At 45.7% G+C, this 14917-nt stretch overlaps 1 protein-coding gene across 9 annotated transcripts in view; it reads left to right on the plus strand.

Annotated features, from left to right (window-relative positions):
- obscna (obscurin, cytoskeletal calmodulin and titin-interacting RhoGEF a) overlaps window positions 1-14917 on the plus strand; it is a 36072-nt gene that overhangs the window by 1909 nt on the left and 19246 nt on the right. For 5 of the 9 annotated variants that reach the window (XM_078108380.1, XM_078108382.1, XM_078108381.1 and 2 more), the window contains exons 4-36: window positions 148-309; window positions 476-580; window positions 663-929; window positions 1057-1326; window positions 2290-2556; window positions 2651-2914; window positions 3007-3273; window positions 3380-3649; window positions 3745-4011; window positions 4179-4445; window positions 4626-4898; window positions 4983-5246; window positions 5388-5654; window positions 6004-6270; window positions 6381-6650; window positions 6996-7262; window positions 7738-8013; window positions 8174-8440; window positions 8534-8560; window positions 9229-9495; window positions 9705-9971; window positions 10068-10334; window positions 10436-10702; window positions 10875-11141; window positions 11242-11508; window positions 11684-11953; window positions 12106-12402; window positions 12489-12746; window positions 12983-13249; window positions 13357-13623; window positions 13764-14030; window positions 14166-14432; window positions 14644-14910. In XM_078108380.1, the coding sequence (XP_077964506.1) occupies window positions 148-309; window positions 476-580; window positions 663-929; window positions 1057-1326; window positions 2290-2556; window positions 2651-2914; window positions 3007-3273; window positions 3380-3649; window positions 3745-4011; window positions 4179-4445; window positions 4626-4898; window positions 4983-5246; window positions 5388-5654; window positions 6004-6270; window positions 6381-6650; window positions 6996-7262; window positions 7738-8013; window positions 8174-8440; window positions 8534-8560; window positions 9229-9495; window positions 9705-9971; window positions 10068-10334; window positions 10436-10702; window positions 10875-11141; window positions 11242-11508; window positions 11684-11953; window positions 12106-12402; window positions 12489-12746; window positions 12983-13249; window positions 13357-13623; window positions 13764-14030; window positions 14166-14432; window positions 14644-14910 (8346 nt within the window). The remainder of the gene's footprint in view (window positions 1-147; window positions 310-475; window positions 581-662; window positions 930-1056; window positions 1327-2289; window positions 2557-2650; window positions 2915-3006; window positions 3274-3379; window positions 3650-3744; window positions 4012-4178; window positions 4446-4625; window positions 4899-4982; window positions 5247-5387; window positions 5655-6003; window positions 6271-6380; window positions 6651-6995; window positions 7263-7737; window positions 8014-8173; window positions 8441-8533; window positions 8561-9228; window positions 9496-9704; window positions 9972-10067; window positions 10335-10435; window positions 10703-10874; window positions 11142-11241; window positions 11509-11683; window positions 11954-12105; window positions 12403-12488; window positions 12747-12982; window positions 13250-13356; window positions 13624-13763; window positions 14031-14165; window positions 14433-14643; window positions 14911-14917) is intronic. The other 4 variants (XM_040184512.2, XM_078108383.1, XM_078108386.1 and 1 more) reach the window with 4 other exon arrangements.

Genomic DNA, 14917 nt, shown 5'->3' on the forward strand with positions numbered 1-14917 from the left:
CGACACTTTGAGATGGTTATCACTTCCAATTATTTTTGAGCCTCCTCCAATCACCAAATGAGTCATTGCTAACTTACTTAAAAGCAGGTTTGATGAAGTTCTGTTTTGTTGCTTTAACATCATTTAGTCATAGTCTGGTTCCCCCAGCTAGGGACATCTACATAGCGAAAGAACTGGAAGATGTTGACACCATGGAGCGTCAACCTGTGAACTTTCTGTGTGAGGTCAACCTGCCGGATTTGCAGGGTCGGTGGTACAGAGATGACAGCCGAATTCGACCTGGAGACAATATCAAGATCAGACAACAGGGTGAGAGAACAACCAAATAGGCCCTGGGCTATTTTGCTAAGAAGCTGTGTGTCTAAATGACCATATTGATTGTTCCTCTGCGTAAATATATACAAAAGAATGAAATATATCACCTGGTTATGCACAATTCATTTTAACAGGCCATTTTGCTTTGATCTTTTTGCAGGTAAAACTCACACCTTGTTCTTCAGGTCAGTCAGGCCTGAGCATGCTGGAGAGATCAGATTCACTGCAGAGCGTGTCTCATCCTACGCGACTCTCACAGTGAAAGGTGAGCAACCAAGCACGATTCAACATGGGTTTATAAAAAAAACTAAATTTGGAGATTTACAGCCTGCGCCTCCCTTCTTCAGAGCTCCCAGTCCAAATATTGCGTCCTCTAAGGGTGAAAATTGCTATGTATCGCCACCGGGGTCTGCTGGAGTGCCAGGTGTCACGGCCTAATGCTCAGGTCAGGTGGTACAAGAACAGGAAAGAGCTCCAGCCCTCTAAGAAGTACCAACTCATCAGCCAAGATGTCTACAGGCAGCTGACTATCGATGACATCTGCTCCTCAGATGAGGACACGTACACCTGTGATGCAGGAGATGACAATACCTCTTGTCAGCTTCTGGTGGAGGGTGAGATGTGATTATGCGCACGTGTTTCTCATGTGCCAACTATGCAATCCATAGTGTTTTTCTGTTCTGTTACGAGTCAATAGTTGGGTTCAGTACTCGTTAATGTGTATCGTGGCTGTACATGCAGAGCAGGCTATCAGAATAGTGCGAGGGATGAGCTCAGTGGTGGTGATGGAGCCGGAGCCGGCGCTGTTCCAGGTGGAGACCAGCCTGAAATCGGGGAGGCCTCCCCGGTGGAGCCTGAACGGTGAGGTGCTGGAGCCTTGTGCAGCAGTGAACATCAACAGGGAGGGAAACCTCCACAGCCTCTGCCTCACCTCCACAGACAGCTCAATGTCTGGGCCCATGGTCTTTGTTGCTGGCAAGAGTCGCTCCACTGCTCAGCTTACTGTCACGGGTGAGTAGGATAAAGCTTTGAAATAGAATTTGATTTTTCGTAATTTTAGGATTATTGTAATATTATAACTGCACAGTAACAATGTAAAAGTCATTATGACGCACACTCAATCTGCTGGGGGCTGTGTTCTTTACTGTTGCATGTCTCTACTTTGATTCCACTTACTGCTTTTGAACTAAATAATCGCACATTTTGAAATTCATTAATTGTGTAAAAAGTAAAAGTAATGAGTAATCCCTTTAGAAAGCATGTATTTTAGACACGGTTGTTTAACGTTAATTGTTGTTTTAAACACGAAACCACACAACTAGCGACCCTCCTGCTGTCCACGTGCACTTTAATCTCAACTCTCCATCATTTGACGGCTGTATTTGAAGTGCAAACAAACCCCCGACATTTAGCCACGACCTTCTCCAAAGGCAAACTCCTTTTGGGGACACAGTGGCTGTCCTCTTCAGGCCGTGTGCCGCGCGAGGTTGATGCTGAGATGGAAGTAGCCTAGCAGCTAGCTTAGACTAGCAGTTGGCTTAGACTAGCAGTTGGCTTGGCCTAGCGGTTTGTTTTCTGCTCATCCCCCTTCTGTTTGACACGTGGAGGAATTCCTCTGCACAGGTCTCCATGTTGCGCCTCTGTTTTTTTTACTTGCAATGCAAAGATCTCTCTCCGCCTTCAACTACCGCCTCGCTTTCTCTGATCTAACTGACTGCAGCTAGCGGCGGTTTCATTTCGGACATCAACTCTGTTCACTTCAGGCACACCGGAAAACCGAAGTAAACAAAGTTGCGTTGACTGCGTTAAAATATTTTAGCGCATTAATCTTGGCCAGATTAATCGCATGGATTAACTTGTTAATGGCATGATTTTGACTTTGAAAAGTCGAAATCACCTCTACATAATTGGATTGGATGAATGGATTCATGATTTTGCAGGAGTATTTGATTTAGTGGCTTCTCTGCCCTCTAGAGCGACCACTTCAGGTTGCCCGCCACTTGGACGATGTACAGGCGAAGGAGAACAGCTCTGTGAGCCTGAGCTGTGCGTTCGCCCCCTCACCCAGGGTGGTGCGGTGGTTTAAAGGTCGTACGACCCTGAAGACCTCCAATAAGTACAGCATGAAAAGGGAAGGGAAGCGAGCCCAGCTGACCATTCATGGCTTGACAGGGATGGATGCAGGGCAGTACCGCTGCATGGCCGGCGGGTCACAGAGCACAGCGCACGTCAAGGTAGAAGGTAGGCTGAACATGGTTTGGGGGAAATGGAGGTAAATTAATAACACCTTTTGTAGTGGATATTCATTATCTTCTATGTCCCGCTGTTATTGCAGTCAGGACGCTGAAAATGGTCAAACACCTTGAGCCAAAGGAGGTTGAGGAGGATGGCCTTGCCACATTTTCATGTGAGCTCAACTATGTGGTCGCCAACGTGGAGTGGCTACTTAACAGTGTTCGCCTCTACTGCAACGCAATCTACAGGATCCAGCACATGGGAACGATGCACAGTCTCACAATCAAGAAGCTGAGGCCACAGGAGAGCAGGATCACCTTCAAAACAGGACCCCTCTCTGAGACAACCACTTTAAATGTCAAAGGTCAGCTGGGGGAACAACTGGTGTATGATTTGTTTCCATTTGTTCATTTCTGAGAAACATGCACACTTAAAGTTTGCTGATCTTTGCTCCAGAGCGGCCAGCAGTGTTCCTCAGGTCTCTCGAGGATGCAGTAGGAGAAGAGCAAGGAGATGTCTGCCTGCAGTGTGAAATTTCCAAAGAGACGGTGACTCCTGTTTGGAGGAAGGATGGTATGGTCCTGACCGCTGATGATAAACACGAGTTCCTCCAGTATGGGAATTCCAGGGCACTGATCGTCCATTGCCTGTGCAAGGACGACGCTGGACAGTACACCTGTGACCTGGGCACCAGTCAAACAAAGGCCAAAGTTACTGTACATGGTGAGTAGTGCTCTAGATGTTGAATTCTGTGGCTATTTATCAATATTTATTGGTTCTCTATATATTTACAGCAATAAGGCTCTTTTTTCATTATATTTTCCTACAGATTTACACATAACTATTTTGCAACGTATAAAGACAATATCTGTTCTGGAAGGCGAGAGCTGCACTTTTGATTGTCACCTCTCTCATGACGTTGATGATGAGCCTTCCTGGATCATCAATGGCCAGGTGGTGGTCCCTAATAGCCGAATTCAGGTTATCAACAATGGCCGTAATTATAAGATGACCATCAGCAATGCTGCCCTGACTGACGCTGGAGACGTGGTCTTCACAATTAAAGACCTAAGCTGTAGGACCATGCTCTTTGTTAAAGGTATAACCCTATAATCTCAGATAAAATGATCTGCAGTTTTGTATCTGTGATTGTTCATCTGGGCGGAACTTTATTTTGAAATACATCTCTTTTAGAGAAGCCAGTGCATATCTTCAGGGAGCTATTGAATGTCAAGGCAGTTCCAGGCGAGGATGCAGAACTGAGCTGTGAGATCACCAAACCGGAAGTCGGCATCCGTTGGCTTAAAAATGGCCACTTGATCAAACAGAGCCACAGGTATGAGATGAGTGTGGAAAAGAACCTGGCGCGACTGGTCATCAAGAATAGCACCATCAGAGACTCTGGAGAGTACTGCTGTGAGGCCGATGGCATTGCTTCCCGTGCCAAGCTGGATATCAGAGGTGTGAAAGGTCTTTCAAAAATACATTTTGACAATAAAATGTAGCATTCTCAAGTGTATTGTTGAGCAAAACTAACCTGCAGCGATATGTCCTATTTTGCAATGTGGGACTGCTATGCTAAATGTGAAGCGCGCGACTCACGGTTCATTCTACATCATCCCTTTCAGAACTCCAGCACACTTTTGCAATGGAGTTAAGGGACATGCGAGCTGAAGAAAAGGGTAAAGTGACCCTACAGTGTGAGACCAGGCGGCCCGCCAAGCGGGTGACTTGGCTGAAGGGCATGGTGGAGCTGAGGTCTGGTAGGAAGTATGTCATCAGGCAGAAGGATGTGGTGCTGTCCCTCACCATCACCTGCCTGGACAAATCAGACGCAGATGTTTACACGTGTGACGTTGGTACCATGCAGAGCCGGGCCCAGCTCACTGTGCAGGGTGAGAACATAGTAAAAGGAACACTTGGCATTGCATCACTGTGGTTCAGGGTCACGGTAGTTGGAACTAAGTTAGTCTATCTCGCACCTGAATGTGTAACGCTCAGTGACCTGATAATCCCTTGCATATGGGATGTTCATAGACCTTCTACCTAATCAATCGGTTTTGTTTTTCTTTCAGGTGAGAAGGTTTTAATCCTGGATGAATTGGAGGATGTTGAGTGTCTAGAAGGCGATACGGTCACATTCAGGTGTCGAATTTGTCCCGGTGACTACATCGGGGTCAAGTGGTATCTGGACGAGACTCTGCTGTACACCAACGAGGTCAATGAGATCCAGATGGTGCACGGAGGCTACCACACCCTCACTTTTAGACAGCTGGCTCGCAAAGACACCGGCACCATCTCTTTTGCAGCCGGGGACAAAAGGTCATATGCGTCGCTGTTGGTTAGAGGTTAGTTTTTAATGTGCCAGTGTGTTTCATTGCGCAATTTCACGGGATGTGACTTATTTTGGGCTCATTTCTTGTGTTTTCCAGAGAGACGACCCACCATCGTTAAAGCCCTGGAAGACTGTGAGGCTTTTGAAGGAGGTGGATTGGTTTTGTCTTGTATGGCCTCCAAGCCATGTCACATCCTGTGGTACAAAGATGGCTGCCTGATGTGGAACTCCTCAAGATATTTTGCCAGTCGCTCCGGCTGTGAGGCCCGGCTGACAATTCGGGAGGTCTGTAACCACGATGCCGGAGTGTACGAGTGCAGTGCTGGATCTGTTACAACTAGGGCCGTTGTAACCGTCAAAGGTACGAAAACGTATTGACCTGTCATTTCAGGAAGGGTGTAGCCTACTATTGCCCAACATTAAATACCAGAACAATGTCAATGAAACAGGTAGCGTGTGGATTATTATTGTTAAAAAATGACCTGTTTGTTGTTTTTTGTAGCCATCCCTGCAGAGTTCACCCAGTCTTTAAAGTCTGTGGAGGCCAAAGAGGGTGAGACTGTGACCCTGACCTGTGAATACTCCCTGCCTGGGGTGCAGACCCACTGGAGGAGAGGTTTGGAAAGTATCCGGTCTGGAGACAAGTACTTGATGAAACAGAGAAAGACAATCAATTCTCTGACCATTAAAGCCCTGAAGCCTGAGGACTCGGGAGAATATACATGTCAGTGTAGAGATCACCGCACCACAGCAAGCCTGAAAGTACACGGTATGTTATTAACCTTTCATGCACCTTCTTGATCATTTTATCAAACCTAATTTAGTTTCATCCCAGCACACTTTCACAGAAGAGTCTTTGAGAGTCAAATAATCATTTTCTCTGTCTGATTCTCACAGATTTGTTGTTAATATTGACACATGCGCATTACATTAGTCCATGGTTTTGCTTATAATTTGTACATTTGTGATAAATGGCAGCCAATGAAGCCAGTATTTCCATTATTCATGCCTTTTCAAATGATTTGCTGACTATGGCTCCCCATGCATCAAACCTGGCCATCAATACTGTGCACAGCTTCATCATATTTCACTTTGCTCCTGACTGTATTATTTTCCAGCTATTCCCATTACATTCGTACAGCAGTTAAAGAATATGCAAGCAGAGGAGGGAAGCAATGTCCTACTGCGCTGTGAGCTGTCTAAACCTGGAATTCCAGTGGATTGGAGCAAGGGACAAGAGCTGTTAAAGAATGGAGTTAAATACCAGCTAAAGAGAAGGGAGACCACCCTGGAGCTTCTGATCTGGAAGCCTGTTCCTGAGGACAGTGGGGTCTACTGCTGCCAGTGTACTGATCAGGTGACATCCGCCACTGTCACAATCACTGGTAAGACACCGTTAACTAATTGGCTAATTGGTGTTAGTGATGTAATGGTTTTAAATCAATTTCGACAGATAATGACTCATTCGTCTCAATCTGCGCTCTGTACTCGTCAGCTATCCCCGTGGCCTTCAAGCAGAAGCTGAGGAATGTGGTGATTGAGGAGGGCAACACTGCAATCCTACGCTGTGAGCTGTCAAAGTCCGGTCACGCCGTGGAGTGGAGGAGGAGCGGGAACGAGCTCATCAAGAGTGGAGAGAAATATCATATGAGACAAAGAGAGGTTCTGATTGAACTGAGGATATTTGATGTCAAAGCTGAGGACAGCGACATCTACACATGCATCTGTGGAAGCATAGAGACCACTGCAACGCTGACTGTTAATGGTGGGTGTTTGTTATTGAAAGAGTTTCATTATGCTCTGTTTTATTTATGGAGGAGGAGGAAAATCATTAAACTGAATTGTATTTGCTAAACAATGTGCTCATGAGGCTCGCTAACTTTGCATAGGAACTAGAACTGGTATAATAATCAAAATTACTTGATTAAAAAAATGGTTTTGAACATTTGAACACCAAAGAAATGTAAAAAAAAAAAGAAATTATGTTGTGAAAATAATCTGTTTTTTTATGTAAAATCCTACAGCTGGTAGCCTACATGTCGGAGTATTTAAGAAATGTAAATATGACACAATAATACACATGTGAATGTACTTTATCCTTCCCTGTCAGCTCTTCCAGTGACCTTCAAACAAAAACTGAAGAACGTCCAGGTGGAGGAAGGACACAGTATCACGCTGGATTGCGAGATCTCCAAAGCGGGTGTCCCAGTGGAGTGGAAGCTCGGAGGAGATCTGCTGGAGAATGGAGATAAATACCAGATTAAGCAGAGGGGCTCGACACTGGAGTTGATCATCAGAGACGCTGAACCAGAGGACAGCGGGGTCTACACTTGTGTGTGCAGGGAGCAGAGGACAAAGGCCACAGTGAAAGTTGTCGGTATGTTGCACGTGTGAGACGAGTGAAGAAGACCAAGAAAACCGTCTTGTTTCTTTGCGTATTGTTAACTGGTCCTTTTTGTTAAGGATAGTGAGCGACTTGTAAATCACTTCAGACGAGTGGGATTGGCGACATTATGTCAGGACACGCTGTCTTTAAGCGGCTGTTTTGGTCTCTGACTTAAAGCATGCGTTATTTTTGCCTATTATAAAAAGGGTGTACTAAAATTTGAAATGGCATGCGTTGAGTATGACTGGAAATCTGAGACTCTTGTGCATCCAGCATTCAGCCGAATCTCATTTTAATCATCAGTTCCGACCTTTCAGTCGATGTACACTGTCACTTCCACGTGGCTCCTACTGCTCTCTCCCCCTACACATCCCATGTTTAGACAAAGGGGCGTATGAGGCACTTAATGATCGTGCCTGTGTCTAATTGTACGCGTGTAGCTCAATGTCTGTGTTTGCCTCCACAGCTGTCCCCGCAACATTCACGACAAGTCTGAAGAGCCAGGAGGCCGAAGAAGGGAACAGTGTGACTTTGCGCTGTGAGCTGTCAAAGAAGGGCGTCCCGGTGCAGTGGCAGAGAGACACTCTGGAGATATCTGAGCAGACATGTCGGGGGAAGTATCGGATGAAGCTCGAGGGAAAGTCAGCTCAGATGACAATTCTCACCGTCCAGTCAGAAGACGCGGGGAAGTACAGCTGCATCACAGGAGACCACAAAACCACGGCTGAAGTCAGAGTGAAACGTGAGTCAGAAGCGCGCAAAGACCAAGCAGAACACATCTGTTTTCAATAGTAGATTTTCAGTACATTAAAAATAATGATTATATGGTGGTTAAAAAAAAGGTATTTTAATCAAATCAATGCAATACATGAATGCAACGTTTTCTTCTTCACCCACAACAGCCCTCCCGGTCACATTCAAACAAGAGATCCAGTGCCTGTTGGTGACAGAAGGGGATAGTGGAGTTTTCTGCTGTGAGCTCTCCAAAGCCGGAGCTCCAGTGGAATGGAGGAAAGGCAGAGCGATGCTGAAGCCCGGAGGCAAATATGAGATGAAGCAGGAGGGACGTTTCACCAAACTGGTCGTCAACAACGTAGAGGAGAGCGATGCAGGAAAATATATCTGCAAGACTAAAGACAGCCAATCGTCTGCTGAGCTCACTGTCCAAGGTACGACAAGTCAAACTCCCCCACATGAGTTGTATTCACTGTAAAGCACATTTATTTTATTTCTTTTTTTAACCTTTCCAATGTGTTCAACAGAATCACCAGAGCGCAAACGCCAAAGAGGTCAGCTCTAACGTAGTCCAATACAAACCCAGTGTGCATTAGCACTGTGTGAGCTCCATTATGTATTTTCATTCACTCAAGCTCAATATAGAGATGAATTCACATCTTGTCGTGTTTGTGGCGTAATGTCACAGTACTTGTGACGGCATGTGCTGTTCATTTCTCTTCATAAGCGGGTTGAAAAGCTACAGTAGATTCATGTTTCATTTAGAGGCAAATGGTTTGCATTTACGTACATAGCAAACTATAACTGAATTGGTTTTTCATGTAAGTGATATTACATATTTCATTTGTAATATCGCACCATATAATTCAATGAACAGTAAGTTTAGTAGTAACAGATTATAAGCATGACAGATTGTCTTGTGACCATACCTGCCGTGTAGTTTACATCACTGCTACAATGTAACTTCCATGTAATATTGATTGTGTTCATTCTCCTATTCAAGACAAAGAAATGTGTTACGGAATTCAGTAGATTTGTGCATGATCATGTCACTATTTCCATGGTTCCCCCTCCAAATTAGATCATGTCGACAATCTTTATTTGGCTACACTTTCATTTTTGTCAAATCAAGCTACAACATTTGTTTTCATTTCAAGAATCAATAAAAATATAATTAATTAAAACGTTTTAAAATGACATTCCTTTTAACTCTTATTGACAGATTTACCACCGAGTTTTAAGATGCCACTGGTCAACCAGGAGGTGACGGAGGGCAACAGCATGATTCTGCGCTGTGAGCTCACCAAACCTGCTCCTTCGGTGGAGTGGAGGAGAGGAGGAGAGCTGCTGAAGAATGGAGACAAATACCAGATGAGGAAGAAGGACCTGCAGGTGGAAATGAAGATTGTGGACCTCAGTCTGGATGACGCTGGAGATTACACCTGTGCATGTGGGGAAAAAAGTACAAAAGCTAGAATCGCGGTGAATGGTGGGTACGGCTTGAACCACTCGACAATAAGTTGCACCATTTGGCTTCAGTGCTTTTAACTGCAGTAAAACAGCTGATATCAATATTGCATAATATTTGGTGTTAACACATTCCTCATCCTGGTGGCACTAACCAGTCTTGTTAGCTTAGACAAGAGAGCAGTGCAACAGACATGCAAATGGATGTTTTTCTCCCCATGTCTGCTCCAGAGCGGCCCATGAAATTCCTGGTAGAACTGAGGAACATTCAGGTGCAGGAAGGCAATGGAGTGACCCTGTCCTGTGAGCTCTCCAGGCCCGGCGCTCCAGTGCAGTGGAGGAAGGGAGACAGTGCGTTGACCAACGGAGAGAAATACCAGATGAAGCAGAGTGGCTCCACCTTGGAGCTCCACTTGAGGAAAAGCCAGCCCGAGGACAGTGGCACGTACAGCTGTGTTTGTGATGACATAAAAACCACAGCCACCGTCATCATCACTGGTGAAAGCCTCCCGGCATTATGTCCCTGAACACATGAGCCTGCTTCAGCAATTTGCACGTCCTAGATAATATTATTTTTTTGCGTTCATTCCTTAGCGATCCCGGTGACTTTCAAGCAGAAGCTGAAGAACCAGGAAGGCGTTGAGGAGGGCAGCGTGACACTGCGCTGTGAGCTTTCTAAACCTGGAGTCCCAGTCGAGTGGAGGAAAGATGCTCAACTTCTGAAGGAAGGAGGCAAATATCAGATGAAACAGGAGGGCAGGACGGCTGAGTTGCTGATCACAAACTTGACTCTCACAGATTTGGGGGAATACAGCTGTTTTGTTGGCTCCGCTGTGACTTCAGCTGACATCAAAGTGAGAGGTACGTTTCGCATGGAAGGACCCTGCTGTTTTTTAACCACAGTTTTGTCTACAGTCCGCTATTGAAATTTCGGTTCATTTGTTAATGTTGTTTCTCCACAGCAATTCCTGTAACATTTAAACAAGAGGTGGAGAATTTGGAGGTGAAGGAGGGGGACAGCGGGGTTTTCTGCTGTGAGCTCTCTAAACCCGGAGCTCCAGTGGACTGGAGGAAAGGGAGAGTCGTCCTCAAACCCGGATACAAATATGAGATGGTACAGGAGGGACGTCTCACCAAACTGGTCATCAACAACGCGGAGGAGAGCGATGCAGGGAAATACACCTGCAAGACTAAAGACACCGCATCGACTGCTGAGCTCACAGTCAAAGGTAAAGTAGAACCTCACACCAAATGGTGTTAAATTGAAAGAATTAATTAAAACAGTAAAATGATATGAATCAATAAAAAAAATGTTATTACATAGGAGTGAGAAATTTCTAATCATGTAACCGGTACTGATTGAGGGAACGTTTTCAAAGTCTTTGGTTATTCTCCTTGCAGCTCCTCCCATCACATTCAAGACAAAGTTAAGGAACCAGCAGGTGGAGGAGGAGAACGGCGTGACGATGACCTGTGAGCTGTCGAAGCCCGGCCTCGCTGCGGAGTGGAGGAAAGGACAAGAGCTGCTGAAGAGTAATTTTAAGTACCAGATAAAAAATCGAAACAGCAGCATGGAACTGACCATCAAAAACGCACAGCTGGAAGACAGCGGTCTTTACAGCTGTGTCTACGGTGACGTCAAAACCACAGCCAACATCACCGTAACGCGTGAGATAAATATATTTATATAGTATTCAGACCTCATGAAAGTAAAGAAGCTAACATGAAAAAAATAAATAAAACAATACAACATGCATTTTTTCGACAGCTATCCCCCTCACCTTTAAGCTGGGTCTGAAGAACCAGGAGGCCCCCGAAGGAGGCAACGTGTCCCTCCGCTGTGAGCTGTCCAGGGCCGGAGTGCCCGTGCAGTGGTGGAAGGCGGAGGACCAGCTCCACCATGGGGGAAGGTATCAGATGACACTGAAGGGGAAGACTGCTGAGATGCACATCAAGAACGTCCAGCCTGAGGATGTCGGCGAGTACAGCTGTGTCTTGGGAGAGCAGAAGACAACGGCTGAAGTCAACGTGAGAGGTATTTGACATGCTGACATTTATACTTACTTTTATAACTTTCATTGCCTGTGTATCTGTTGCTTTGAGAAGCCGTTAACCACGTAAGAGTGAAGCTGAAGATGATTAGCTCAGTATTTTTCCTTTCAGGTGTAAATTAAGAATTTGTAACTCGTTTCCTCTCCATCTATTACCAGCGGCGGCGTCAGTGTTCTTCGTAAAGGAACTGGAGAGCCAAGCGGTGATGGAGGGGAAATCTGTGCAGCTGTCTTGTGAGGTTTCCAGCGCTACTGTCCCTGTCACTTGGAAGAAGGACAACACTGCGGTGGAGGAAGGGGGGAAATACATTATAAAGAAGAAAGGCCCGACACACACACTAGAGATTAAGAAATTGTATCTGGAGGATGCTGGAGAGTACTGCTGCATCACCAGAGGCAAGAAGACCACTGCCAAGCTCATCGTGAGGGGTAGGTGTACGCTACAGCAGAATTTCACTCATGTATTTAACTAACTCGTTTACTGTATAAGAAATGTGGCTTGAATAAAAGCAACACATCACTCTCATCTAAGTTGTTGTAAACATTTCCCATTCCATCTCTAAAAAGCCAGCTGCATATAGCTTCCTCTTCCTCCACAGAGCGCGTGCGGATCGTCACAGAGCTGCAAGGCATAACGGTCACGGCGGGAGAGGACGCGGTGTTTGTGTGCGAGCTGAGCCACGCGGACGTGAGCGACGGTGTCTGGTGGCTCGGGTCCAACCCGCTGCAGAAGAACGAGATGAACCAGATGACGTGGACGGGGCGCCAGCACCGACTGGTCCTCACCATGACGACACCTGAAGAAACGGGAATTGTGGCGTTTGTGGTTGGAGAGGAGAGGACCTCTGCACGTCTGCTGGTTGTTCCTAAGGCTAAAGGTGAGCATGCTTTGGTTATTTTGGTTATTTCAGCTTAATGCATTCCAATGAGTCATTCTAAAGTGGAATTTGACATGAATTTGCAGTTTTATTTGAGGAGAAGCCTAAAGACGTTGTGATAATGGAAGGAGAGACAGCAGCCTTGTCCTGCACAATCTCGGATTTCACCTCGCCGGTTGTGTGGAGACGCAACCACATCCCCCTCCAAAACGGTGATAAATATGAGATACGCAAAGAGGGAAAGGTCAACCTATTGCGTATCCATGACGCGGATCCCCTGGATACTGGGACGTACTCCTGTGATACAGGAGATGTGCAGAGTAGTGCCAAACTTACTGTCACAGGTAAAGCAATGTTGCTTTTAGATTATGAATCTAAACATGTGTATTTGACAGAGACCGTGAATCTCCCTTGGAATGATAAATGTTTGGAAAGTGATTTTAATTGTCAAACTGTTATCAATTGAACCAGACTTCACTTTCTCTCCTATTTCGTTGCCAATAAAGTGCACGGTGCACTTTCATTGTGCTCAGTAATCTGTTAAACTGTACACATGACAAAAAATCTCGAATCTTTCCAGAGCTCCCACCATTCTTCCAGGAAGAGCTGCAAAGTGTGGAGGTCGAGGAGGGAAGTTCAGCCTCTCTGTACTGTGAGCTGTCTAAACTTGGAGTACCGATTCAATGGACAAAGAACCGGGTGCCAGTACGAGCCGGCAGAAAGTACGAGATCAGGCAGGACGGCTGCCTCCTCCAGCTGAACATCAAGGAGCTCAAACTTGAGGACAGTGGAGATTACACGTGTCAAGCTGGAAGTGCAGAGACCAGTGCTACTGTGTCAGTTAAAGGTGTGTGCATTTGGCACTGAACAATTGCTCAGTTTCCTGTTTGTAGTTAACAATTGTTTCCAAATTCAATCAACGAGATTTGGCGATATGTTTTTTTTTTTCCTCAGAGCTCCCACCATTCTTCAAGAAAGAATTAAAAAGTGTGGAGGCTGAAGAGGGAGGTGCAGCCTCACTCTTCTGTGAGCTGTCTAAAGCCGGAGTGTTAGTACAATGGAAGAAGAACAGGCTGCCGCTGAGAGCCAGGGGGAAGTACGAGATGAAGCAGGACGGCTGCCTCCTGCAGCTCCTCATCAAAGACCTCAAACCCGAAGACAGAGGCAGCTACACATGTCAAACAGGAAGTGCAGAAACTACTGCTACTGTGTCAGTTAAAGGTGTGTGCACTCAAGTATTTGAACTGTAATATAACGTTAGTACATGATCTAAATCTGAAAAGTATACTTTATTTCTTCAACAACTTCTCCCATCACACTAAAATATTTACTTAAGTATCTTGCCGTCCTATTTCTTCCAGAGCTGCCAGCATTTTTCCAGGAAGAATTGCAGAACGTGAATGCTAAAGAAGGAGGTACAGCGTCGCTGCGTTGTGAGCTGTCTAAGCCTGGCCTAGCGGTACAATGGAAAAAGAACAAGCTTCCACTGAGAGCCGGCAGGAAGTACGAGATAAAGCAGGACGGCTGCCTCCTTCGGCTCCGCATCAATGACCTCACACCTGAAGACAGTGGGAGCTATTCATGTCAAGCAGAACATGCACAAACCACTGCTAATGTTTCTGTAAAAGGTGTGTTTATATGTACATTTGCAGGGTAACATTTTCCAGTAAAGCCTACATAATATAACTCTCTGTTGTTTACATCTAAACTGTCTGAAACTCACATTTCCACCATATTCATACTAAACATTGTATATTTCACAGAACTACCACCGTTCTTCAAAGAAGCATTGCAGGACATGACGGTAGAGGAGGGAGGTGTAGCATCCCTGTGCTGCGAGCTGTCCAAACCTTGTGTATCTGTACAATGGAAGAAGAACATGCTGCCATTGAGAGCCAGGGGGAAGTATGAGACAAAGCAGGACGGCTGCCTCCTGCAGCTCTGCATCAAAGATCTCAAACCCGAGGACAGCGGCAGCTACACATGTCAAGCAGAAAGTGCTGAGACCACTGCTACCGTGTCAGTAAAAGGTGTGTGCATTTGTAAATCTGCATGTTACAGTGAAGCTTTACAGCATAGGACTCTCTGGTGTTTACATCTGAACTCGCTGACGCATTTCCCAGTATAGTAAATCTATTGTATATACATTTTTGGCCCTAACTTTCTTTTGTCCCAAAGGAGATTTCTGTTATACATGAACAGCCCACCGTTAATACTATCGAAACATTATTTATGTCACAGAACACCCACTGTTTTTCAAAGAGGAATTGCACAACCTGACGGCAGAGGAGGGAGGTGTAGCCTCCCTCTGCTGCGAGCTGTCCAAACCCTGTGTATCTGTACAATGGAAGAAGAACATGCTGCCATTGAGAGGCAGGAGGAAGTATGACATGGAGCAGGACGGCTGCCTCCTGCAGCTGCACATCAGGGATCTCAAACCCGAGGACAGCGGCAGCTACACGTGTCAGGCAGAGAGTGCTGAGACCACTGCTGCTGTGTCAGTAAAAGGTTTGTG

Source organism: Gasterosteus aculeatus, chromosome 8 (assembly GCF_964276395.1).
Source record: "Gasterosteus aculeatus chromosome 8, fGasAcu3.hap1.1, whole genome shotgun sequence".
NCBI classification, from domain to species: Eukaryota; Metazoa; Chordata; class Actinopteri; order Perciformes; family Gasterosteidae; genus Gasterosteus; species Gasterosteus aculeatus.